At 32.8% G+C, this 27226-nt stretch overlaps 1 protein-coding gene across 6 annotated transcripts in view; it reads left to right on the forward strand.

The window, feature by feature from the left end:
- STXBP5 (syntaxin binding protein 5) overlaps positions 1-25660 on the forward strand; it is a 165692-nt gene extending 140032 nt beyond the window's left edge. For 5 of the 6 annotated variants that reach the window (XM_079939884.1, XM_079939885.1, XM_079939888.1 and 2 more), the window contains 5 exons: positions 385-754; positions 1062-1227; positions 12119-12230; positions 20186-20406; positions 22177-25660. In XM_079939884.1, coding sequence (XP_079796010.1) covers positions 385-754; positions 1062-1227; positions 12119-12230; positions 20186-20406; positions 22177-22218 — 911 coding nt within the window. In that variant the 3' untranslated portion in view covers positions 22219-25660. Of the gene's footprint in view, positions 1-384; positions 755-1061; positions 1228-12118; positions 12231-14726; positions 14823-20185; positions 20407-22176 lie in introns of those variants that run through there. The other variant, XR_013830897.1, reaches the window with a different exon arrangement.
- The last annotated feature ends 1566 nt before the right edge of the window (positions 25661-27226 follow it).

Genomic DNA, 27226 nt, shown 5'->3' on the forward strand with positions numbered 1-27226 from the left:
ACAACATGCCACAATTTGGACCAGCCACACTTCAAGTGGCTAGTGGCTGCCATATTGGACCGTGCAGCTCTAGATGCCATCTGCTTACTCTCATACGCAATGGTAGTACACTTGCCAGGTATGAGGCCTAGTTCCACACATCCTAGCGTTTATCTGTTTGGTAGCAATTATAGTAGCACTTATCTATTTGGTAGCACTTACTGATATCTTTTTCCAGATTCAAATATCATGCTTGAAGTTTGAATCCTATCAGTGAGCCAGTGTACAATTTCGGTTCAGTATACATTCTACATATTTTTGAGTGTCTAGTATGTGTCAGAGTTGGAATAAACATATTTACTGTGGGATTAAAATATTTTTTATTTACTAAAATTACAATTTTAGGTACTATATTGAGGTTAAAAGGGGCAGTCCTGAGAATGGCATTCCTGGATTCCACAGGCTGCTTAATGCCACCCGCATATGAATCCTGGAAAGAACACAATGTTCCTGAAGAGAAGGATGAAAAGGAGAAATTGAAAAAACGAAGACCTGTCTCTGTATCTCCCTCCTCTTCTCAGGAAATTAGTGAAAACCAGTATGCAGTGATATGTTCTGAAAAGCAAGCAAAAGTAATCTCACTGCCAACTCAGAACTGTGCTTATAAGCAAAACATTACAGAGACCTCATTTGTTCTTCGTGGAGATATTGTATCATTGAGTAACAGTATCTGCCTTGCCTGCTTCTGTGCCAATGGACACATTATGACTTTTAGGTAAGAGTTAGATTTTTTCTTTTTTTAAACACAGATATAACATTTCCTCCCTCAACACATAATGTTGCAGAATTATATTCAGTTTGAAAGAAAGGCTTTTATTTGTTTACAGTCTTATACACTGAGAATTTATTTTCATTCAGTTCATAGTGAACAAGTATGTGAGGAAAACAAATCAGTTTTATCTCCCACTCAGGTGCACTAAATCATAAGGTTTATAAGTTCCCTGCTATTTTTACCTCCTCTAGTATTTGTTCAAGACTAAAACCTACCTGTTTATTAACAAGTTTTTAATTTTTTTCTCAAGTTTGCCAAGTTTAAGACCTCTATTGGATGTGTATTACTTGCCCCTTACCAATATGCGGATAGCCAGAACGTTCTGCTTCACCAACAATGGACAAGCATTATATCTTGTTTCACCTACAGAAATCCAGAGACTCACTTACAGTCAAGAGACCTGTGAAAATCTTCAGGTAAATAACAATAATATTACTATAATTTCTTCAGAGGTGAAATATTTTCTAAGGTCCCTTATATTGTCCATCCCTTATACTCACAGCAGTGAACAAATAGGCCTACATGAGAAAACTCAAAGCCTTTCTTGAGAGTTTGAGAGCACATGTTTTGAGATTGGTGATAAAGTGTCTTCATCAAACTCTTGTTATAAGAGGGACTCCATCTCCTTGATCCATATTTTTTCTCTCCAGTGATGTCAAAGAAATACAAAATACTACATACATTTTATACCCACTCTCCACATAGAATAAGTATCTATTATACAGAAACAAAAAAATCCTTTTTAAAGACCTACATTAATGTGAAGATAATTGTATCTCTTTTAGAGTAAATGTGTCATTCCTTCTCATACTCTGTAGTCATGAGGATGTATATGCATTATAAGAAAAAATAAGATTTGATAGGTTTCCTCTGAATATTTTTGTTCATCTATTTGTGAGAGATTACAAATTCTTTAAATACAAAACTATATCTTTTTTAAATATCGAGTGCTTTATTTGCTTGCATATATATTAGAAATTATCGGTTTAGCGTCAACTTTTAAAATAAAAGTGCTCTTAAAATGTTGTAGCTAAAATGTTAATCGATGTTTGATATTTAGAGGAAACCGTTATTTAAGGGAACTTCATAATGAAAGCTTTTGCAATTTATCAGCCGTATTTTCCTGGTTTATAAAATTGAATTTGTGGCTTATTTTTAGAACATGAGCTTTAGAGTCAAGAAGACTGAATTTAAGTCCTAGCCATGCTAGTTACACAATTATGTGACGTTAGACAGGTTTCTGTGTCTGAGCTTCATTATCTTTAAAATGAGGATAGAAGTAACATCTAATGTCATAGGGCCTGATGTAAATTAAAGGAGATAATACACGTAAAGTGCTTATTATTAGCACAGTGCTTAGTACTGAATATATGTTCAGTGTCAGATGTTTGTGTTATTTCAGTAAGGTAGACTATACTAGAAACATACTCTTAAATGATATCATTATAAATCTTGAGAGTGAAACAAAATTACATATCTGATATATTAAATTCCCATTTACATTTGGGTGGATGTGTTTTTTTAAAGATTCCTAAATTTCTGAATTAAAATTATGCTTTTTATGGGAAAGGTAAAATTTTCCTTAGTGTTTTCTTTCATTAGTAAAATGTTACTCTATTAAGAAATAATATGGACAATTGAATATATTCTTAATTCATTTCAGTCTGAAATGTGGTCTTAATTCAACTACTCAAAATTCTAAACTTCATCACTTTTCTGGAATCAATTTATTCTATCCTTGGATCAGTGTTTTATTATTTTAGTAAAAATCAATAGCAGCTACAGCAACTTTACCTATTTATGTTTAAATGAACTGGTCACTTAATAGTACACTCAATTTATGTTGATAACTATCTGCTATATGCCTTCATGATATGGTAAGTGAGAAATGAACTCTGTTCAAGGACCTTGTGATAGAATGTTTTCTTTGGGCAATATTGGCATTTTATTTACCTCTGTATTTTCAGTGCCTAAAAATAATGCCTTGTTAAAAACCTGTTGACTAACGAACTCTGTGGTTTCCAGAGAACCCTATTACATTGTGCATTTATTTAACTTTAACCAAAAAAAAATTAGGAAGATATTTATAAACATTAATGGAATTTTTAGCCAAGATGGAATAATAGGAACCAGATTAACCCTCCTGCCTGAAACAACAAAGCATACACAAACATGAAATAATAGTTTTCAAGATCCTAGACATCAGGCAGTGAAATGAAAGTAATCCCTGAGAGACAGGAAGCAAAAGAGGTGCCCCAGCATTCATGCCTTGATAGAGTTTCCAGAACGTTGCAGAGAGAGAACACTAGAGATCTACAAAGGGTGCAAGAGTACTCCGTAGAGTTCTGTTCAGCATATACGTATGGATAAACTCTCTGGCCAGAGAAAGAACCATCTGAAAGGAATAGAGGATTAGAGGGAAACACGCCTTTTCCCAACAGCCAGATGGGAAAAACTTATAATTCATTTATGAGTGTTTTAGTTTCCTAAGGCTGCTGTAACAAATCACCACAAACTTGGTGTCCAAAAACAACATAAATTTATTCTCTTACACTTCTGAAAATTAGAGGTCTGAAATAAGTTTCACTAAGCCAAAATCTAGAGAAGAATCTGTTCTTTGCCTCTTCCCTCTTCTTGTAGCTGCCAGCATCCCTTGGCTAGGGGCCGCATTACTCCACTCTCTGCCTCTGAGGTCACATTGCCACCTCCTCTTGTGTGTGTCCAATCTCCCTCTGCCTCTCTTTTTAAAAAGACACTTGTAATTGGATTTAGGACTCATCCAGATGATTCAAGATAATTTGCTCGTGGCAAAATACTTCATTACATCTACACAGACCCTTTTTTCCTTACAAGGTAACATTTATAGTTTCCAGGGATTAGGACCTGATGCCTTTAGATGACCATTTTTCAGCAGACTTCAATGGGAAATTGGGTAAAGTACTCAGGAAGGTCTTGGCTCATTAGGGAGGAATACTTAGCCTTAAACTGAGCACTGTTCCAGAGTTGCCTAACAAATCATGAAAGCAAGACCCAAAAGGGTCAGAATGTTTCCTAGTATCCCAGAATGAAGCTCAAGATGACTCACAGTAAATTAAAAATATTCAACACCCAACAAAATAAAAATCATAATGTCTGGCATCCTGTCAAATGACCAAGCATGCAAAAAGATAGGGCAGCATGACCCATAATGAGAAGACTAATCAATCAATAGAAACCAAGTCATAACTGACACAGATGCTAAAATTAGCGCAGAAAGACATTAAAGCAATTATAACTGTATTTCATGTGTTTAAAAAGTTAAGTAGGAGTATAGAAGATATAGAGGCCAAAGTTGAACTTCTAGAGATGAAAATCCACAGTGTTAGAGTTGAAAAATATACTGGATGGAATTAACAACAGATTAGACATTACAGAAGAAAAGATTAGGTAACTTGAAAGCACAGCAATAGAAAAAAACAATTGAGCATTTATACTTGGAAAATTTATAGCACTGAAACACCTATATTATAAAACAGTATATTAGAAAAGTTCTCATCAAACCAGTGACTTCAGCTTCTACCTTAAGAAACAGAAAAAGAAGAGCAAGTTAAACCCAAAGTAAACAGAAGAAAGAAAATAGTAAATATCCAAGTGGAAATCAATGAAATAGAAAACAGGGAAGCAATAGAAAAACATCAATGAAACCAAAAGCTTGAGCTATAAAACCAGTAAAATTGGTCTCAAGCCAGACTGATTATGAAGAGAGAAGTGACTTACCAATATCAAGAATGAGAGAAGTGACTACTGTAGATTCTACAAATGTTAAAATGGATAATAAGGAAATATTATGAACAACTTTAGGCCAATAAATTTAAAAACCTGGATGAAATGGGCAAATTCCTTGTGAGACACATATTACCAAAGCTCACTCAAGAAAAAATAAATAACCCGAAGAGTACTATAGGGAAATTGAAGTTAGAAACCTTGGACAAAGAAAATTCTGGGCCCATGTGTCTTCACTGGTGAATTCTATCAACATTTCAGGAAGAAATAGTACCAGTTCTATACAAAACTCTTCCAAAAATTAAAGTGGGGAAATGCTTCCCAACTTGTTAATGGTAGGTTCATAGAATATGGTACCAAAACCAGACAAAGATTTTAAAGTAAAGAAAATTGCTTATAGACCAATATACTTCACAAATATAGATGTTAAAATTCTAAAGGAAATTTTAGCAAATTGAATCCAGCGGTATATCAGAAGGATAATTCTGGTCATGATAATTCATCATGACCAAGTAGGATTTATCCCGGGAACATGGAGTTGACTTCACATTTGTAAATCAGTCCATGGAATTCACCATATTAGTAAACTAAAAAAATAGGAAGCAGTTGACAAAATCTAACATCCATTCCTGATTTAAAAATAGTCAAACAAGGAATAAGTGGGAACTTAAAGGGCATCTAGGGAAAATCTACACCTAACATAATACTCACTGTTGAGATACTGAATTCTTTTTTCCTTAAAATCGGAAGCTAGAAAGGGATGTTCGCTCTCAACACTTCTATTCAGTGTTGTATTTAAGTTTCTAGCCAGTGCATTCAGGCAAGAAAAAGAAAGAAAAGTCATCTCGATCGGAAGGGAAAAAATAAGCCTGTTGTTATTCACAGGTGACACGATCATCTATGTAGGAAATCCAATGAAATCTACTTCTAAACACTACTAGAATTTGACAAGGATGCAGGGTATGAGATCAATATGGGGAAGAAATTTATTTCTTTACTAGCAATGGACATTTGGAAATGAAAATTTTTAAAACACCACTTATAATAGGAACGAAAAATATGAAATACTTTGGAATAAATCTGACAAAAAATATGAATGACTTCTACATTGAAATTCACAAAATATTGAAAGAAACTGTTAATAACCTGAATAAATTGAAATATGTTCTTGGGTCACAAAACTCAATATTAGGATATTGATTCTCCCAAAATTGACCTATAGATTCAAGGCAATCCAAAACAAAATCCAAGTGGGATTTTTTTTTTTTTGTAGGAATTGACAAGTTTACTTGAAAATTCATGGAAATGTATGGGAGTAGGCAGAATAGCAGAAAAACTCAAAAAAGAATAAAGTTGAAGGGCTAACACTACCTGATTTTAAGAACTATTATAAAGCTACAGTGATCAAAAGAGCATGATATTGGCATCAAATTAGATAAATAAATCAATGGAACAGAGTAGAGAGTCTAGAAGTAAACCCACACATACCTGGACAACTGATTATTTTTGTTTCTTGAAGTATAGTTGATGTATAATATTATGTAAGTTATAAGTGTACAATATAGTGAGTCACAATTTTTAAAGGTTATATTCCACTTATAGTTATTATAAAATATTAGCTATATTCTGTGTGTTGTACAGTATATCCTTTTAGCTTATTTTATACGTTATAGTTTGTACCTCTTAATCCCCTATCCCTATGTTGCCCCTGTCCCCTTCCATCTCCCCACTGGTAACCACTGGTTTGCTCTCTATATCTGTGAGTCTGCTTTTTTGTTATATTCACTAGTATGTTGTATTTTTTAGATTCCACATATAAATGATATCATACAGTATTTGTCTTTGCCTGACTTATTTCACTTAGCATAATGCCTTCCAGGTCCATCCATGTTGCTGCAAATGGCAAAATTCCATTCTTTTTTATGGCTGAGTAGTATTCCTGTGTGTGTGTGTGTGTGTGTGTGTGTGTGTGTGTGTGTGTTGCATCTTCTTTATCCATTCATCTGTTGATGGACACTGAGGTTGCTTCCATATCTTGGCTGTTGTAAATAATGCTGCTGTGCATGTATCTTTTCAAATTAGTGTTTTTTATTTTTATAAAAAACATATGTAATATGTAACCAGGAGTGGAATTACTGGGTCATATGATAGGTCTATTTTTAGTTTTTTGAGAAACCTCCATACTGCTTTCCACCATGGCTGTACCAATTTACATTCCCACCAGCATTCCTAGTGTACAGGAGCTCCTTTTTCTCCACATGGGCAACTGATTTTGACAAAGACAATGCAATGGAGAAAGAATTGCCTTTTCAACAAATTATGCCAGAAAATTGGATGTTAAAATGCAAAAAAAAAAAAAATGAGATTTGATCCATGCCTCTCACTATATACAAAAATTGATGGATCAAAATGGATCATAGACCTACATGTAAATCCTAATACTGTAACACTTCTAGAGGGAACCTAAGAGAAGATCTTTGTTAACTTGAGTTGGGCAAAGATTTCTTAGCTATGACACCATAAAAGAACAAATTGATAATTTCAACATCAACAAAATTTAAAACTTCTGCTCTTCAAAAGACACTTAAGAAATAAAAAGATAATCCATAGACTGGAAGAAAATCTTGGCAATGTGTCTGATAAAGGATCTGTATCTAGAATATGTAAAGGGCTCTTAAAGCTCAATAGAAAGAAGACAGACAACTCAGTAAAAACATGGGCAAAATATTTGGACAAATGCTTCACCATGAAGAGATGCTTGACATCATTAGTCATTAGAGAACTGCAAAGTAAAACCACAATGAGATATTGTTAAACACTTACTAGAAAGGCTAAAATTAAAAAGAATACCATGCTAAGTTTTGACAAGGATGTAGAGAATCTAGAACTCTAATACACTTCTGATAGGAATGAAAAAACAAAAACAATACAACCACTTTGGAAAACAGCTTAGCAGTTTTGTAAAAAGTCAAACATCAATGAACGAAAGACATAGTCATTCTACTCCTAGTTTTTTAACCCAAGAGAGAAGTAAATTTATATTCATAGCTGTTTTATTTGTACTAGTCAGAAACTGGAAGTTACCCAAGTGTCCATCAACAGATGAATGCATGATCAAATTATAGTATATCCATACAGTAGAATACAACTCAGCAATAAAAAAGAGTGAAATGTTGGTAACATTCAGTATCATGGATGAATCTCAGAACAGTTATGCTGAGTGAAATAAGCCAAGCAAAGAAGTGTACACATTGTATGATTCTATTTACATAAAACTAAAGAAAATACAAATTAATCTGTGGTGAGAGAAAGCAGATTGGCAGTTACTTAGAGATAGGAGGTCGAGAAGGGCGTTGAGAGAAGGTCTTACAGAGAGGCACAAGGAAATGCAAGTGATGGATATTCACTTTCTTGATGGTGGTTGTGATTTTACGGGCATATGTGTATGTCAAAACTTGGCAATTTTTACACTTTAAGTATATGCAGTTTATTATGTCAATTACCTCAATAAAACTATTTTTAAAAATTAATGGATTTCAGGACTTTTTATTAGCATTAAAGTGCAGTTAGTCAAAAGTATATGTTTATGGATCGAAATACTTAAATTTCTTTCTACAGCATTATTCTAACCATATCTTGAGTGAAAACACAAGGAAAATTTACAAGTTGTCTTTCAAATTGATGACTTAATTTATCTGTGAAACTTAAATAAAACTTACCATAATCATAAAGAGGTGGAACATACCGATTAATTCAGTTTAAACAATTAAGTTAATAACTGTTCTAAGCACCTCAAGATTGTAACTTATAAACAAAACTCCATGTGTTCACTGTAAAAAATCGATGACAGTTGAACTGTTTAAGTTCTCTTGAATATATTATGCAGCAATACTGAAATTTATTACTGTGCTTATCTTGGAAGATATTTATGTAGTCTCAATATTCTTATAACAGAGAGTTTTCTTAATCAAAGTTATTAAAATCAGTGATTATTTGATGTAATAAAAAGAGTTTAGTTATTATAAATAATACTGCTGTGAATATTGGTGTTTTCATTTTCTTCAGATATATACTGAAGAAAGTGGAATTTTGGATCATACGGTAGTTCTGTTTTTAGTTTTTTGAAGAACTTCCATACTGTTTTCCATAGTGGCTGCACCAATTCACATTCCCATCAAGAGTGCACTATGGTTTCCTCTCCTCCACACCCTTACCATCATTCGTTATTTATAGGCTTTTTGATGATAGCCATTCTGACAGCAACCAAGATATGGAAGCAACCGAAGTGTCCCATCAGCAGGTGAATGGATAAAGAAGATGTGATAGATAGATAGATAGATAGATACATGCATACATACATACACACACACACATACAATGGAGTACTACTTAAACATAAAAAAGAATGAAATTTTTCCAGTTGCAACAACACATATGGACCTGGAGGGTATTGTGCTAAGTGAAATAAGTCAGACAGAGAAAAACATACGGTACATTATCACTTATGTGTGAAATCTAAAAAATAAAACAAATGAATGAATATAACAAAACAGAAACAGACTCACAGATAGAGAAAACAAACTAGTGGTTACCGGTGGGGAGAGGGAAGAAGGGAGGGACAATATAGGGGTAAGGGATTAAGAGGTACAAACAACTATGTATAAAATAAATAAGCTCTAAGGATATATTGTACAGTACAGAGAATATAGCCAATATTTTGTAATAACTTTAAATGGAGTATAATCTATACAAATATTTAATCACTCTGTTGTACATCTGAAACTAATATTATAAATCAACTGTACTTCAATTTAAGAAAAAAAGAGTAGTGACAAACAAAGCACTTACATTGACTCATTCATGAAATTAGTCCTATATTTTACCACTTAAGCTTATAAACACAAATGACAAATGAAACCCAACTGTCTAACATCAAACAAGTATACTTGTTTCTATATATTCATATTTTAGAGTAGTTTAAAATTTCCAGACATCGTTTCAGAGATACAGTTTCCCATTACTAGATGTAGAGAAATCTCAGATAGTACAAATCTATTTCGATTTCACCAACATGTATTAGTCATTAAAGTTAAGTGTTCTAAAGCATAAATTTATCATAATTAAAATCCTTATTTAGATACAAGTGAAAAAATACCTATAGATACTATTTTATATTCTTGAAATATGTACGTTTTTAACATCAATACTTCTCCCCAAATTCTAATACTAACTGCAGACAGTGCAGACTCATTAAGAAATACCTAATTTTTTTTTTTTACATCTTTATTGGAGTATAATTGCTTTACAATGGTGTGTTAGTTTCTGCTTTATAACAAAGTGAATCAGTTATACATATACATATGTTCCCATATCTCTTCCCTCTTGCATCTCCCTCCCTCCCACCCTCCCTATCACACCCCTCCAGGCAGTCACAAAGCTCCGAGCTGATCTCCCTGTGCTATGCGGCACTTCCTTCAAAGATATCTATTCACAATGTTAATCTAATGATAAATGACTTGCATATTTTCTAATTTGTTTCATCCCTATGTGAAAGGAGATTTTTCTATTTAGTGTATACATCATTGAGTGTCTGATCTTGGAATTGTATGTTATCTTCAGTTTATTAAAGATAATCTTCATTATCTTTAATCCTGGTAACATTCCCGAGAGGTAAGTATTTTTATCACTTCTTTATAAAGTTGAGGAAGCCAGTTCCCTGGGAGACTGATTTGCCTAAGCTTCCTCTGCAAGTAAAAGTTAGAGGTGAGAGTCAAACCCAGGTCCACGTGGTTCCAAAGTTTATACTCATTCCAGTACACTGTAGTGATTCTTGATTTATAACTGTAATCTTTGGATTTTTAAATTTCTTAACTTTACATTTGTAAGATTGCAAGCTCATTAAACACCAAATAAATTAAGAGCTGTAAACCATAATTCTAAAGTGAGGTAAATTTCAAAAAACATTTTTATGCTGTGACTCTCTCTCTCTCTCTATATATATATATGTCATATTACTCTTGATTTAGCATAAAAGACACTCAAATGGTAGCTATTTGCCATTTGTTTTATCAATTTAATAGATACAGTTTAAATTAGAATCTGTGAAGTACAGTATAAAAAAGATTGGAAATATGCCTAAAATCATCTTCTTTATATAGGCTAATATAAATTTGAATTAAATAATAGGTATTAGTATATTCTATGGTGGGTTTTAGCAAGTTTGATTTATTGACTTCAGGAGGTTTTTCGTTCTACTTTTACTCCACTTTATAGAAATCCAGAGGAAGAGAATGAAAATGTAAAGCCTTTAATCCACTTCAACATTATAAATGAAACTCTGTGTTGTATAGTGTTAATATATATTTCCTTTCATTTATAATCTGGTTGGAGAGACAGCATTAATATGGATAATACTGAGAATTCCCTCATGGTTCAACGGTTAAGACTCCGTTCTCTCACTGCCGTGGGCCCGGGTTCAATCCCTGGTTGGGGAACTAAGATCCCACAAGCTGCGCGGTGCGGCCAAAAATATATATATGTGTACAGATATACCTAAATGTAAAATCTTTGGACATCCTTTATTAACTTTCTTAGCCCAGCCCTAAGGAAGAAACTCTAAAAAATACATACTTTAGCTCCAACTGTAATAATGTAATATCAGAATACAACAGAACTATCTGGAACCAGTGGTGTACTTGTCCTTTGTATCATAGCTACTTCTCTTTAATGGGCAGAAATGCAATCCCAAAGCCTCACTATACTTTTATTTTGCTTCTAAAGCTTCCCAAAACTGCCTTGCAAATAATATTGCTACCATCCTTTTTTTTTTTTATAGAAACTCCTCTTCCCTCTTTATGTCTCATCTACAAAGTCAGTAAGATGTCAGCAATTTTTCTTGTCTCCTGACTTACTTTTACCATTTCTGTGCTCTGAAAAATATTGACAAAAATTTCAGAAAACTCTGACAATATAAAAAGAAGCCTTTCCATCTCCCTGCCAGATTTCCAAAATTCCAGGTTTATGTTGGCATAATTCTCTTCCCAGCATTTGTTTATGAAAAAAGAAGTATGTATGTCTTTCTAAACTACTAATTTTCTGACTCAGCTATTTTGGATAATTCCAAGACTGTGTATCGTCATTACACTGGACTTTTCAACTTGCTAATAGATTTTCTTCTTTCTAATTTAAGAAGACCTAGTTATTAATCCAGTTACCAATTCCTGATAAGAGTTATATGAATACTTTGTCATTAAGATTGGAATCTCCTTACAATTTAAGCAGGAATATCATCTTTGCTTAAAATGTGAAAAAAGTAATCTAGCCAAAGTAGCAAGCAGCAAGTTATTCTTAGTCAAGTTAGTCTTAATAACTTACTGTTTGACCAAGTCAGAATGTTCTAGATCTGATCATTTGAAGTGTACTCATTGTTTGTGAACCTCAACAGGTAATGTAAGTTTGAGTTAAAGAGTTTACAGTGATGGTTTTGTGAATTATAGTTTAGTGTCCCTGAAGCTTTAACAATTACAATTTGTTTTGATTTTAAAGGAAATGTTGGGTGAACTCTTCACTCCTGTAGAAACACCTGAAGCACCAAACAGGGGATTCTTTAAAGGCTTGTTTGGAGGTGGTGCACAATCTCTTGATAGAGAAGAACTATGTAAGTTGATTTATTTAATTTGGATAATATGTCTATAAAACAGAAACATCCAAGCCATATAAATTTTTCTTACATGTATAAATTATGTTCACCTTTTTCCTCTCTGTCACAACAATTGATAGACCCAAGTTTTTGCAAAATACATAAAATTATATTCTGCCATATTCTAACTCAAGTCAGGGGAATAGTTTACTCTGGAAAGCAAAATCGGAATGGCTTCAGGTGACTAAAAAGGAATATTCACAGCTTTAAATGAATAATTTTTAAAATATTTTTGACTTTCATTAAATATGATCTACATTATTTTAATTCTGTAATTGACTTTAGTTGATGACCTTAACTTTGAAAACGTTTTTACTTAAACATTTATTTTATCTTACAAAACTTCCAGAACTAGTCTCATTGCACTTAGAAGGTTATTTAAAATATAAAATCTGGTTCATCTACTACCTTCCATAGAATTGGCACAAATCAGAAATTGGTCCTTGAATGAACTAATGAATCAATGAATGTCTGACCTTTCTTTCAAATAGGAGCTCTTAGCTATCCTTGAATTTTTATTTTCTTTTATTCTTTATTTTTTGCTAGAATATTTTAGAATTTCCCTTTTCTGTTTGGTTGACTAGAAAGACTGTAAGATTAAATACCAGCAAGTAAGTGTGTAGTGCAAGTTCATTTTAAAAACTTACCCAAATGATTGTTCAGTCATCTGGGTAATGAGGATTGGTCAGTTTTAATTCATTTAAAAAATGAAGACTGTTCTTCAAGTCACGGGGGGACGGATATTTTAGAATAACATTCTTACTGAGGTTAATAGACAAAGTTATACAAAATTCAAACATATATACATTTTTTACTTCTCGAAAACATCGAAGAGCTAACAGTATAGTGGAGACAGTATCCGTGGGGAAAGGTGGTGAGCGTGGCAACCTGAGGCCACTTTTACCCTGGAGTACTTTGCTAATCTAAAGCAGCAAGCTGAGATTCTAAACTGTGATAGGACTAGCAAGGTAGGCTCCCAGAATTGGCCAAGATGGGAACCCTGATAACTCTTTCTCTTTGCAAAGACCCTAAAGGGCCACAGCTTAAGAGTAAAGGTGAACTGGAAGTAAATCAGCACATACAGACACACAGACTTTCAGCTCAGCCTGAGATGATCTGAGTGGCCCAGAAAACTTTCAACTTCAATTAAGATTTTTTCAAACTGCTAAAGTCCCCAGCAACTGGCAGATTCCAATGAAAATGTTCTCTAAAGAAAGATAACATATTCAGAGTCCTCATATCATTTTTTTTTTCTCATATCATTTTTAGAAATAGTTTTTCAAATATGTAGTCAGGTAATCTGGAATACTAGGAATCAACACGATGATCAATAAAACAGAAAAAGCCAAAGCAGAATCACAGGTACTTCAAATATTGGAGTCATCAGACACAGACTATAAAATAATTATTCATATTATGTTCAAGAGGATAAGTATCAATACCGTGCCTGAACATTTTATCAGGTAACTGAAAACTATAAAATCAATACAACAAATGTGTAAAAGACTAAAATGAAATTCTAGAAATGAAAGATTCAGAAACCAAGATTAAAAGCTTAGTGGATGAATTTAACCACAAATTAGACACAACTGAAGAAAGAATTACATAACTTAAATGTAGGTCAAAATAAAACGTCCAGAATGTAGCACAGAGAAACAAAAAGATGTAAGATACATAGGAGAAGATAAAGGAAATAGAAGTTGCAGTGAGAGGGGCTAACATATGTTAGACCTTCTCAAGAAGGAGATAGGAAAGAATGTGAAGAAGAATCAATATGTAAAGAGAGACGGCTGGGAATTTTTCAGAATTGATAGAATACAGCACTTCACACATAAGAAGCCAATTAATTCCAAGAAAGATATTTTTTAAAAATCCACAACTAGATAGGTCACATGAAAATAATGTGCATCAAAAACAAAGAAAAACTTTCAAGTGGCTAGAGAAAAATGATAGGTACCTTTTAACAAGTTATGGACTGAGTTCTCAGCAGCCAAGGTAATAGGATGATCTTCTATCGTCCTATTATCAGAAGATAGTACTTAATCTAGAACTATATACTGAAAAGAAAATATTCTTCAAGAACGAGAGAGTTTTAGACAAGTGAACAAATAAGCCTCACTATCACACTAAAGGGAATGCTAAAGGATGTACTTCAAATAGAGGGAAAATAATCCTGATGGAATGTCAGAAATATAGGAGACAATGCTTTGGAAAGAAAGTAATAAATACATGCATAATTATAATTACTGAAATCTTTATAAACTGTAAAGCAAAGTCTTGTGGTATGTGTATACACATATAAATAAACAATGTGATCCAAAATATTGCATAAAATCAAGGAAATTAGAAAGGATAAATGGATTTGAGGTGATCTGAGATCCCTGCATTTTTTGAGAGACTTGTAAAAAGATCTATTAGCATTAATAAGTTAAGGATTCTTGTTGTCATTTCTAGGGTGACCTCTGTAACCTAGAAAAGTAGTACATAACTTGATGAATAGCAGGAAGATCACAGTCCTTCCAAAAGGAGGGAAGAAAGAACACAAAACAGGTGAGATAACTAGAAAGCACATGAAGGATGGTAGATTTACTTAAATATAAATAACCGTAGTAAATGTAGGTAGAATAAATATTCTAGTTAAAAGATAGAGACTATCAGACTAAATTTTAAAAGAAGGATAAGTATATTGCTCACAGAAGACACATTTAAAATATAAGAGATAAATACTACCAAATGTAAAATAGATAGCTAGTGGGAAGCAGCTGCATAGCACAGGGAGATCAGCTCCTTGCTTTGTGACCACCTAGAGGGGTGGGATAGGGAGGGTGGGACGGAGACGCAAGAGGGAGGAGATATGAGGATATATGTATATGTATAGCTGATACACTTTGTTATAAAGCAGAAACTAACACACTGTTGTAAAGCAATTATACTCCCAATAAAGATGTTAAAAAAATTTTTTTAATAAAAAATAAAATATAAGAGCACAGAAAGATTGAAATTTTAAAAGGTAGAAAAGCACAAACGCAAATGAATCATCTGCCTGGTATGACTATGTTAATATCAGAAAGAGGAAACATTAAGGCATTATTAAGTATACCTAATATTTTGACTTCAATATATATGAAAAACAAATATGGACATAACTGCTAGAAGAGACAATTTCTCAATCATAGTGGGGACTTCTAAAATATATCCATTGATTGAAATATAACAGCAGATAAAAAATAGGTTGCAAGGGTACAGAAGATATTAACAACACAATGAAGGAACTTAAACCTAAAGAACATTGCAGAATATACATTTTCAAACACACACAGAATGTTCATAAAATGTATTCTATTGATATTTGTAGGGAAATTATAGATGAATACTGAAGTATTTTGGAGTAAAATATCAATTTCTATAATAAATTTTTAAGTATTCCATTCAAAAATTATATATATACAGACACAGTCAAATGGCAAAAAAAAAAATGTTATCTATTACCAAAATTAGGTCATGGATATATGGATGTTTATTATACAATTCTTTTTACTTTCCTATATGTTTGAAACTTACATTATAAAAAGTTAGGGTGTTTTTTTAAGTTTACATTATGTTAGATGATTTTTTTAAAAAATCAACAGATTCCAATGGATTAGAATTAAGAATGTGTGATCTAATCACAATGCAGATGATATGTCAAGACCAAGTTTGCATTGTTCCAGGAATTCAAAGCTGATTTATTATTTTTTAAAAAGTTAATTGGTAGTTCACCACATTAACAGATTAAAGAGAAAAATCATACCACCACCACAATAAATGCAAAAGAGGTGTGTTAAAATTCAGTATCCATTCATGATAAAAATTCCTAGAAAGTAATTTGATAAATTATAGCTACAAATGATACAACATTTAACTATCAAAACTCTATAGCAAATATCACACTTAGTACAGGAACATTAAAAAATATTTTAAATTTTTCCTTTGACATAAGGTATGAGATATAATTCTGTTACCACATATATTCAACAATGTATTAAAGTCCCTAGAGACTTTAAAAGGGAACTAAAAAGAAATAAAAGGTACAATAATAGGATAGGGAGAACAAAATAATCACTTGTGAATGTTTGATATGATGACATATTTAGAAAGCCTAAAATATCTGTAGCTAAATCATTAGAAATAATAGTTTAGTAAACTGACTAGATATAATCAGCATATAAAAATAAAATTCATTCATATCATATTAACAGTAAAAAATGAAATTTTAAAAATTGCTCTTTGTATTAGTTTTCCATTGCTGCTATAACAAATTACCACAAACTTAGTGACTTGAAACAACAGAAATTCTATTATCTTACAGTTTTATAAGTTAGAAATCAACATGGGTCTCACTAGTGTGTTACCAGGACTGTGTTCCTTGTTGGAGGCTTTAGGAGAGAATGGTTTCCTTGCCTTTTTCAGCTTCTAGAGGCCATCCACATTCCATACCTGGTGATGCCTTCCTTAATCTTCAAAGCTAGCAACTTTTTTGCATCTCTCTGTTTTTCTGAAGCCACATTTCTCTGCCCACAGCTGGGGAAAGCTCTTTGCTTTTAAGAACACATGTGATTATACATTGGGTTTACCTGTATAATTAGTCTACCTTTAGGTCTTTAACTTAATCACATCTGCAGAGTCCCTTTTCCCACGAAGGTAACATATTCACAGGTTCCAGGAATTAGAGTGTCGTCATCTTTGGGGGTTTGGGGGGGCATTATTCTACCTACCACAAGAGTATCAAAAAAAATCAAATACCTAGAAATAAGTCTTAACAGAAGATGTTCAGGGACCTCCATGGGGAAGGTAGAAAATTATCGAACTTCGTTGAGAGAAGTTAATGACCCAAATAAATGAAGAGGTATACCATGTTCGTGTGGTAGAAGATGCAATAAGAACATCCCTTCTCTCAAAACTGATATATGCATGTACACAAATAAACATTTAATGAAGTCCTTATCAACACCCCCCCAAATTTTGTAACTGATTCCAAATTTTATATAGGAATTCAAAGAGTCTCACTACTTCTATTAACATTATACTAGAGGCTTTAACCAGGACAATTAGGCAAGAAAAGTAAATACAGGCATGCAGGTTTGGAATGGAAGAAGTAAAATTACCTCTCTTCACAGATGACATAACCCTGCATATAGCAGATCTTAAGGAAACCACACACACACACAAAAAAACATTCTAGGGAGTTCCCTGGTGGTCCAGTGGTTAGGGCTTGGCACTTTCACTCCTGTAGCCCCAAATTCAATACCTGGTCAGGAAACTAAGATCCCACAAACTGCACTGCGTGGCCAAAAAATTTTTTAAATTAGAAAATTTTTTAAAACACATTCTAGCCAATAAACAAGTTCAGCAAGATTTTATACAAGATCCATATAAAGAATCGATTGCATTTCTGTACACTAGCAATGAACAAACCAAAAATTAAATTAAGCAAACAATTTCATTTATAATAGCATCAAAAAGAAAAAATACTAAAACATATACTAAACATATGGAAAACATATACTAAAACATATACTAAAAACTTCGAACATCATTTAAAGAAATTAAGACATAAATAAATGGATTAATATCTTACATTCATGGATTGGAATATTTAATATTGCTAAGATGGCAGTACTCCTCAGGTTGATCTATACATTCAATGCTGTCCTTGTCAAAGTCCAAGCTGGTTTTTTGAAGAAAGAAACAAGCTGTTCCTAAGATTCATATGGAAATGGAAAGGATCCAAAATAGCCGCACACACACAATTTTTTCTGAAAAGAAGAAAGAATATACAGAACTCACACATTTTGATTTCCAAAGCTGCTACAAAGCTGTAATCATCAAGAGGGTGTGGTACTGGCATTAGGGTAGATACATAGACATGGAATAGAATTGAGAGTCCAGAAGTAAGCCCATACATGTATGGTCAATTGATTTTCTACAAGGATACCAAGAAACTTCAATGGTGAAAGAGTGGTCTTTTTGACAGATGGTGTTGGGACAATGGATATCCACATGCAAAAGAATGGATTGGACCCCGACCTCACACCATACACAAAAATTAACTCAGAGTGGATCAAAGACCTCAGTGTAAGAGCTAAAACTATAAAACTCTTAGAAGAAAACCTAAGTATAAATCTTTGTGACCTTAGATTAGGCAATGGTTTCTCAGATATGACACCTAAATCATAAGCAACCAAAGAAAAAAATAGGTAAATTGGATTTCATCAGAATTAAAAGTCAAAAAAGATAGTCTGATATCTCATAAGAGTCTAATATCGAGTATTAAAAAATTCTTACAACTCAACAATAAAAAAACAAATAGCCCAATTTTTAAATGGGCAAAAGGTTTGAATAGACTCTTCTCCAAAGAAAAGATACAAATGGCCAATAAACACACAAAAAGATGCTCAATATAATTTGTCATTAGAGAAATGCAAATCAAAACCACAATGAAATACCACTTCACATTGACTAGGACGGTTGTAATCAAAAAGATGTACAGTAACAAATCTTCTCAAGGATATGGAGAAATCAAAACCCTCACAAGTTGCTGGTGGAAATGTAAAATAATGTAACCTCTTTGGAAGACTCTGGCAGTTCCTCAAGAAGTTAAACATAAAATTATATGACCCAGCAGTTCCACTACTAAGTATATACCCAAGAGAATTGAAAACACATGTTCACACAAAAACTTGTACAAGTGTTCATAGCAGCATTATTCATAGTAGCCAAAAAGTGAAAACAACTCAAATGTCCATCAACTGATGAACAGATAAACAAAATGTCATATATCCATATCCATACAATGGAATATTATTCAGTTATTAAAAAGGATGAAGTACTGATACATGCTACAATATGGTTGAATCTTGACAGTAAGTGAAAGAAGCCAGACACAAGCCCACGCAGTGTGTGAATCATTTGTATGCAATGTTCAGAACAGGAAAATTTATGGAGACAGAGAGTGGATTATTGATTGCCAAGGACTGAGAAGTGGAGGAAATGGAAAGTGACAGCTAATAATCATGGGTTTGTTTGGGTGTTTTGTTTTGTGCTTGAGTAAAATGCTCGAGAATTAGTGATGGTAGTTGTACAACCTTCTGAATAAACTAAAATTTACTGAATGGTTCAAGGCCAAATTTTATGATATGAGTTACATTTCTAAAAGAAATGTATGCTGAAGAAAGAGGGAATCTGACATCAGTCTTTAACGTATTTTAAGACTTTTGCAGTTATCTAGGTGTTAGGTGATGAGGGTCTAGGTTATAAAGGGAAAGGAAGCAATGAATTCCTGAGATCTTTTGAAAGAAGAAGTTGATCTATTTGGTAAGTGACAAGATAAATGGATAGAAAGAAAGGGATGTGGTTATCTACAACTTTTGGAGACTGAAAAGAAATACTGAATAAATTCTACATTTTCCTTCTAAGCCTAAGCATAGTATTTCAAGTAAGAGAAAGTGTGGTATAAATAAACTAAAATAAATATGTATATTTAAATCTATGTCTTTGAATTTAAATATTTTTAAGTTAATTTATCTTTAATTTTTTGGACACTTAAGAGTGATTTTTTTACTGTTATTAAAGTGGTATCAGTATACCCATTATTCATTTCAACAAATAATTACCAGTCACTTTTTTGCTCAAGTTCTATTATATGAACTAGTATAGAATAGAATATTTATTAATGTACATTGTGTTTTTGTATGTTTGAAAAGTATCTACAAATTATTAAAACAATCATAACTAAAAAGTAATAATTATATAGTAAAATAAATACTTCAATTATATTGTCAATCAAGTTTGTTTTAATGCTATCAGGTAGTAGGATTTTATTAGTAAAAAATTTTCATTTTCTGGGTTACTCTTTCATTTATCAAATCGTTCAGTTGGAGAATCATCCTCGGGAAAGGCTTCAAGAAGTCTTGCTCAGCATATCCCTGGCCCTGGTGGCATCGAAGGCGTGAAAGGAGCAGCATCTGGAGTTGTTGGTGAATTAGCACGAGCCAGGTTGGCACTAGATGAAAGAGGGCAGAAACTTAGTGACCTGGAAGAAAGAACTGCAGCTATGTTATCCAGTGCAGATTCATTTTCTAAACATGCTCACGAGGTATGTCTGTCAAATATTTAAGCCAAAAAGCCTAGGTAAAGCAAGTATGAAAACTACTGTATTTTTATAGCTGTTGTATTTCTTCACATGAATTTTCATGTATCCTCAGTATGGTTGCAAATTCCTAATTTTTGCCGCCAGCGGGAACCATTACAAGAATATGTCTCAGTAGCCTTTGGTCTCTTACTGTAGTTTATAAATTTTGAAGGTACCTGCTCACCTTCAGCCTTTTTGTAAACAAAGCCAGTGGCTTTGCAAACAGTTTCTTAGGGGTTACAGTAACAACAACAAAGCTAATTTTCCTAAATGCCTCAGATTCTACTACAAACTTCTCCTAGAGAAGGAAATAATTTGCCTCTTGATCTTTAGGTAGAGTTAAGTAACTGAAATTGGCCAATGTTTTTATTCAATGAAACAATACTGAATCTGTCTGTAGACCAGCTCACAGAGGAGTAATGTGCATTTTTGCAACGAATTCATCTTGATGAACTAGGAAGTTGTGGTGGAGCTTAAAAACAGATGCTCTAAAGTAGGGGATCCCTAACTGGCCTTCTTACAAATACACTTTGTTAGCCAGAATAGTACCCTTGGAAAACTGAATTTAAAAGCCGTCAGGTGGAATACATGTTCTTCATTTCGACACAGAGTTCTGCCACTCCTTGATGCTTTATACTGGGCTACTTCACACATTTAGTTCCTAGCCTAGCTCTCAAAGGCATTTTGAGTGTATTATCTGAAAAAGCCATATTAAGGTTATTTTTATATTTGAGTACCCACTCTGTCAGTAATAGCTCTTCTTTAAACTTTTCAGTCAAAAGTCATCTCCTCCTTGCTCAATAATGTTGACAACTAGAATGTATGAGAGGTAACTTGACTTGGGAGAGAATTGTCCAGGCTTTCAGAGAGATTCAGAGATCTTTCGTGAGTCCATGTACTAGGCCAACACACCTCAGATACAGGCTAGTGCCTTAAATCTAGGTCAGGCCTTTTGTTGGCATAACCGTGCCCCTGACTGTGATCTCTAAGGCATATAACAGTTCAGTTAACCTCAGATATATCTACAGTCAAAATATTTAGCAAAGAGCTCAATCCCTAGCTGTTCGCTCTTCCCTTCTACCAGACTTTCCTGAGCCATATGTGAGAGTCTAAGGAAGACAGTACGTTGAGGTGGTTAAGATCATGGGTTCTTGAATTAGACTCCATGGGTTCAAATCCCAGTTTCACCATTGTGTTACTGCAGTTAACCCCTATAAGCCTCAGTTTCTTCATTGGTAAAATAGGGAGACTTTAATAATGCCTAACAGATAGAGTTGTTGTGAGGACCAAGTGAAATCATGTAGAGAAAGTATGTTATACAGTGCCTGGCCCAGAGTTAAGTGCTCAGTAAACTGTAGATGGCAGCAGTAGTAATTTCAGCCTTTCATTCTCCAGGTTCTTTAAGTATTATTTTTAATTCACTTTAGAGAACTGAAAGTTACCTTATTTTTTAAGTTATTAGCTTAGGTCACCAATGAATGCACTGAGCCAAAATTTACTTATGTCTTGTCTTTAGGAAATGTGAGGACCTTCCAGGCTAGTTGTTCATAGTTACATTCCTTTTTCCTTGAAACGGAACAGTTCCTGCTTCCTGCTTTCCATATAAATACTAAATATAAAAATGAGAGGATGTTTCAGAATGATATCATGTTTTAGAAAAGTATAGCAACCAGTTGTAAGTGTTGTTATTCTGGCATTTTTAAAATGTGTTTTTTTGTGTTTTCTCCACTTTAGATGATGTTGAAATACAAAGATAAGAAGTGGTACCAGTTCTGACAACCAGAAATCCAACTAAGTCCAACTTTAGCCAGAAGGAAAAAGAATTTTCCTGTTTTATTTTATTGATTTCACTTTAGGAAAGTTAACATTAAAGAGATGTTCATCACTGGATACTGCTCTTTCCTCGCACAATCATGCACTGTTTGACCTCAGTCATGCAGCTTTAACTGAGGAGTGTTCACACACACTCAACGTGGAGTATATGCTGTGGACCAGCTACGAGTTGACAGTTTGGGAACTAGGATGGTCACATGTTACAAATGAAGAAACAGGGATGTTGAGGGGACATAGCAGGGACTTTTCCTGGGTCAGTCCTGTATAAAACTTTCACATGCCGAAAGATTCTGTGCTGTCATTATCTGCCATCGTTGTTTGACCTCTTTGAGGGAGAGGCAATAAGTCAGAAGTCCTGAAGCTGAAACAGTTATATTTGTGTCACTGACTGACTTATAAATGGCTGTCTTGGACTTTCCCTCCCTTCAACTGACTGGTCATCAGTATCATTAGTGAAAAAGAAACAAACTGTTTATTACCATATCTTTAGACAGATAAGCTGAATGGTGGGCTTTAAATAATAAAAACATACACATAGTTGACTTGTGTATGGGCTACTCTTGGATTCTTGTTATTGTATACTTGTGTTTAGTCCATATTTTGTCAAAAGCAAAACAAGGCGATACATCACTTTTCATTGAAAAGAAAAGTGTAGAGCATGACTGAACTGCTCATCATTCTGGGAGTTTCCATGTAATGGCTATGCAGTGTGGAAAGTGAGAAAAACCTCCATTGTGGTGAGGAGAATACTTCAATGTCCCTTGTCCTTGTTCTCATTAATTCAGCTAAACGTGGATTTGACCAAAATAGTTACTGGTTAAATTTGTAGAAATGTTGAAATTGGCTAAGTTTTTAATTTTGCTTGAATTTTTATAAAATGTTTAACCTAATGTACCTTTGCATTACTTAATTAAAATTGCTTAAAAAAATGTTTCATTATTTCAGTAAAATGTTCAGCTCCCTTTTTAATATGCCCTTTACTTGCTAACAGTTCCAGTACACTCAGGTGATGAGCCAATTAAATCTTAGTGCACATGCTGTCGCATGGAAAAAATCACAAGCATCCTTTGTCAATAATTATCTATGTAAGAGTCTAGTCTGATGACGTACAAAGTATTTTCTGTAGAAATATACTATAAAACTGTTCATGTCCTTTCAAGGTTTTAAAAAGCCAAAAGGAAAGGAAAATATGTGCATTTTGGTAACTAAATTATTCCTGTATTGGAGTATAAAGCAGATGAGACCATCAGTGGACAATAAATGATTGGTCCCTAGAATAGCACACAGACAGAAAAGAGATGACGGGGTAGATCTGAAGTAGGTAAGCTCATTCTGCAGGCTCATCTGAGATTATTACTGATTGTTCTTAAAGCAACAAAGGACGAATAATATAGAAGATTATACGTAGTATTAATGAAATTTAAATATTTTCTTCTATAAAAAATAGTTTAAAACAGTTTTCTTTTGTCATTAAGAGATAATCAGAGCACAAACTGATAGCAAACATGATGGTTGTTTTTCTATTCCATATGATCATTAAAGATATATTGTAGAACACCTTAATTTCACAGTCTGTTATGCATTTTTCCTCTTTCCTCTTTTCATTAATAAAGCTCTTATGTTTACATTTTATAACATGCACTATGGGATATGAAAGTTTACATTAAAATTTACTTTAAATATCATTAGGGAGGGATTAAATATATGTGATGGAGATAACTGATCAAGCCAAAAGAAATATTTTAAAAATAGTCATTCTCAAAAGTTTTTGACTTTGTATAAAGTACCTATGAGTAACATTTCTGTTAGTTAATGTCAGCTATATGATGAACATTTAGCAGTTTACAAATTGTTTAATTTGTATCATATATTATCTAATAAACCCATTGTTCCATGATATGTCACAGGAAGTATTAAGCCGTTTTTTAAAGGTACAGTTTTGTGAATGTCACCAATAAAATCAGTAGTTAACGGATTTGAAGTTGAGAAGCACTAAGTAAAGTAATATACTGGTTGATTCCCCATTCATGTGTAAGGGCATATTAGCTCCAATTATTTAATTTGCTGTGTTATTTCGTGTTAATTGTATATCAACTTAATTTTTATATCAACTGTCATTTTTCCTGTTGTATATAAAATGAACCAATCTTGTAATTATTTTCAAATAGAGAAGTTAGATACATTTACCTGAGATGGGTTTTATAAGAAAATCTTAAATCAATATTTCAAGTTATTTTATTTCATTTTTAAATTAATCTACAAATTATGCACAGCAAACTAGAAACTCACTTAGGATTAGAAAGCTTGAAGTATTTTTGAAAATAGGAAATAAGCTTCTCAGAGTTATACTTGATTCAGTCTGTAGATAAGAGACAGTCTGCAGTAATAAACTAACCCAGGGAATTTATTGTAATTTGAGAGGTAACATCTCTTATTTTTTTTCTAACGCAAAAAGTTGCAGTCACCAGCAAGCCAAGATTTCAGGAAAACAAACCAAAAATTTAAAAAAAATAGTCAAAATAGAAAATATTAGAAAAGTGAAAGATTTTTGTGTGCTTCCTCCGTATCTTCAAACATTATTCTTTGTTGCCTGTGTCCTTGACTCTCAAATCATTGAAGTATTCACTGATTAGCAGTTTGTCAGTAGGAAGTGGTTTCCCTATATGTACCACATACCTGGTTCATTTTACTCTTCAAACTAAAATCCATATGTATTTGCTTAGAACGTTATTTGAAACCTTATATTCTGACCACTTCTGTATATTACAACATTTGAAGTTTTCAATTATCTTAATTCCCTTGGTTTGCATTTCAATTGTACAAGGTGTTTCCAAAAATGGTTATGGATATAACTGAGCTATTACTAACTTCTTAATTTGATTTTTTTATGGATGGGAAAAAGTGCTGCTAATTGTCTATGTTATTATGTGTACTGTATTACAATTTAAGTACAGTACTTTAAAGAAAGAAGCATTTTCTTTTGCTTAGAACTTTTTAATTGTAGGTTTCTCTGAAGTTATTTCATGTAGATATGTGTTTTAAACAAGTCTGAAAGTGTTACATACTTTTAGGTTACAGGGGGTGGTGAGAAAACAGCAGAGGAAAGAAAAAACATGTGAAAGATACCATGGACTTCAAAGTTTTACCCTGAGTTCTGTATTCCATATATGTTTTGCTTAAGGCATTTTTTCATGTGACATTAGAAAAGCTATATCCAAAGGTAAATTTTTTGTGGCAAAGATTTATTTTACATTTTAACTTTTGGGATTTTGTTTATTTGTTTTTCCAAAATAAAGAGCACTGAACTTCAAACTTGAATTTTTTCTGCAATTTTTTATGTAATGAAAACTTTTTATTATCATTTAATTCACATTTCTCCGTTCAAATCAAGTGATACGTATGTATAAAACATACCAAAATTGTGAATATGCTGCTAGCTGCACCTTAAATGATCATAGTTTTAAAACCTTCAATAAGGTTTTATATAGTTTTGAAGGAAAAAAAATAGTAAAATCATTTGCTGTTTGTTTCAGCGTTCTAGGTCTTAAATTATTGCAACACTTTCAGATTTGTTTTAAGATCATACAGTAACGTGTTATATTTATACATACTGCTAGAGAATATACTTTTAGTTTTAAAATGGAATTTTTATAAATGTACTCTTTAATTTTAAAAATGGTGAACTTGTTAAGTTTAAGTCAAAGTACTTAAAAAGTATGTATATTATCCATACAAAAAGTTATGTTTTACGCTTATAATAAGAAATATTGGTATCTCATATCGAGATACAATTAATTTTAAAGAATCATACATCATTCAAAAGTCTTCACACATGACAGGAAAGATATCATTACTATGGTTTAAAAGAAACCCTCTATTGAGCATTTTCAAATATTAATTTTATTTTGGGGAAAATGCCCACAACAATAATTACAAGATCTTTCTCAATAGCTGCAGCTTGCTGTTGGATGCCTACCTTAATTATTGTTTTAAAATATATATATATTTAAAATAGTTTTCCAGATATTTTCTTCTACCTTTTTTAAAAATAAATTTCCAAAAATGAAAACAGAGTTTATGTATTTTTGTCAATGACGGTTTTTATTTTGTAGTTTATAGAATTTGTTCCTTATCAGTTTGATACTTGATCAAATATTCCTAGACTTTTTAATCTGTATTTACTTTGAAAAAGAGCACTTCTCTATCTTAAGTGTCCTCCTTTTTTTCTTTTCCCTTTTAGGGTGTTTGTTCTCTTGAACTGAAATTTATGCCCCAAAATTATTTTTTTTTCATTTGAAAATGAATGTGAAGATACTGTTTACAGCTTTTGTTAATTATACTTTTCATCACTCTGATCAATTTCTTGTAAAGTGCTATGAGGATGATTTTTCCTGTGACTCTTAATGATCTTACTGTTACCACAGAAGTTTTAAAGCTTCTGTGGACAGAAAATAGTTGTAACAACCCCGACAAAAATCAAAGGGGAAACTTTCGCTTACCTTTCTCAGCCGAATTAAATGGTTTTAATAACTTCCCAATTATCAGGGTTATAACATTGCTTTCTTCAGTTGCTCACACAGTCTTAAATTATTAGGCACAATTCCTTTACAAATTGAGTACAGTAGTCCAGGGCTACGTGTAATTAAATTGCTCTTTTCATTGCACTCTTTGCATCAGAAAAATCGTGACTGTGTTCTGCCAATATTTTGCAATGAGGCTTATAGTTTAAAATTTTATACTGTATGAGTTGTAAATAAATCAGTATTAATTTATTGTAGGTTGTTTGGCTCAGGCATTTAAAATGGATATAGGCTAATGACAATGGAATCCTATTTATTTGGGAGTTTGGGGTTTTTTTTATACTTTTGCAATGTGTTTTGTGTTGTTTAAATTTTCTTCAACTGAGGACAACGTAAGGAGGTGGAAACAGATTTAACATATCAATAGAGAG

This window comes from Stenella coeruleoalba (genome assembly GCF_951394435.1).
Source record: "Stenella coeruleoalba genome assembly, chromosome: 12".
NCBI classification, from domain to species: domain Eukaryota; kingdom Metazoa; phylum Chordata; class Mammalia; order Artiodactyla; family Delphinidae; genus Stenella; species Stenella coeruleoalba.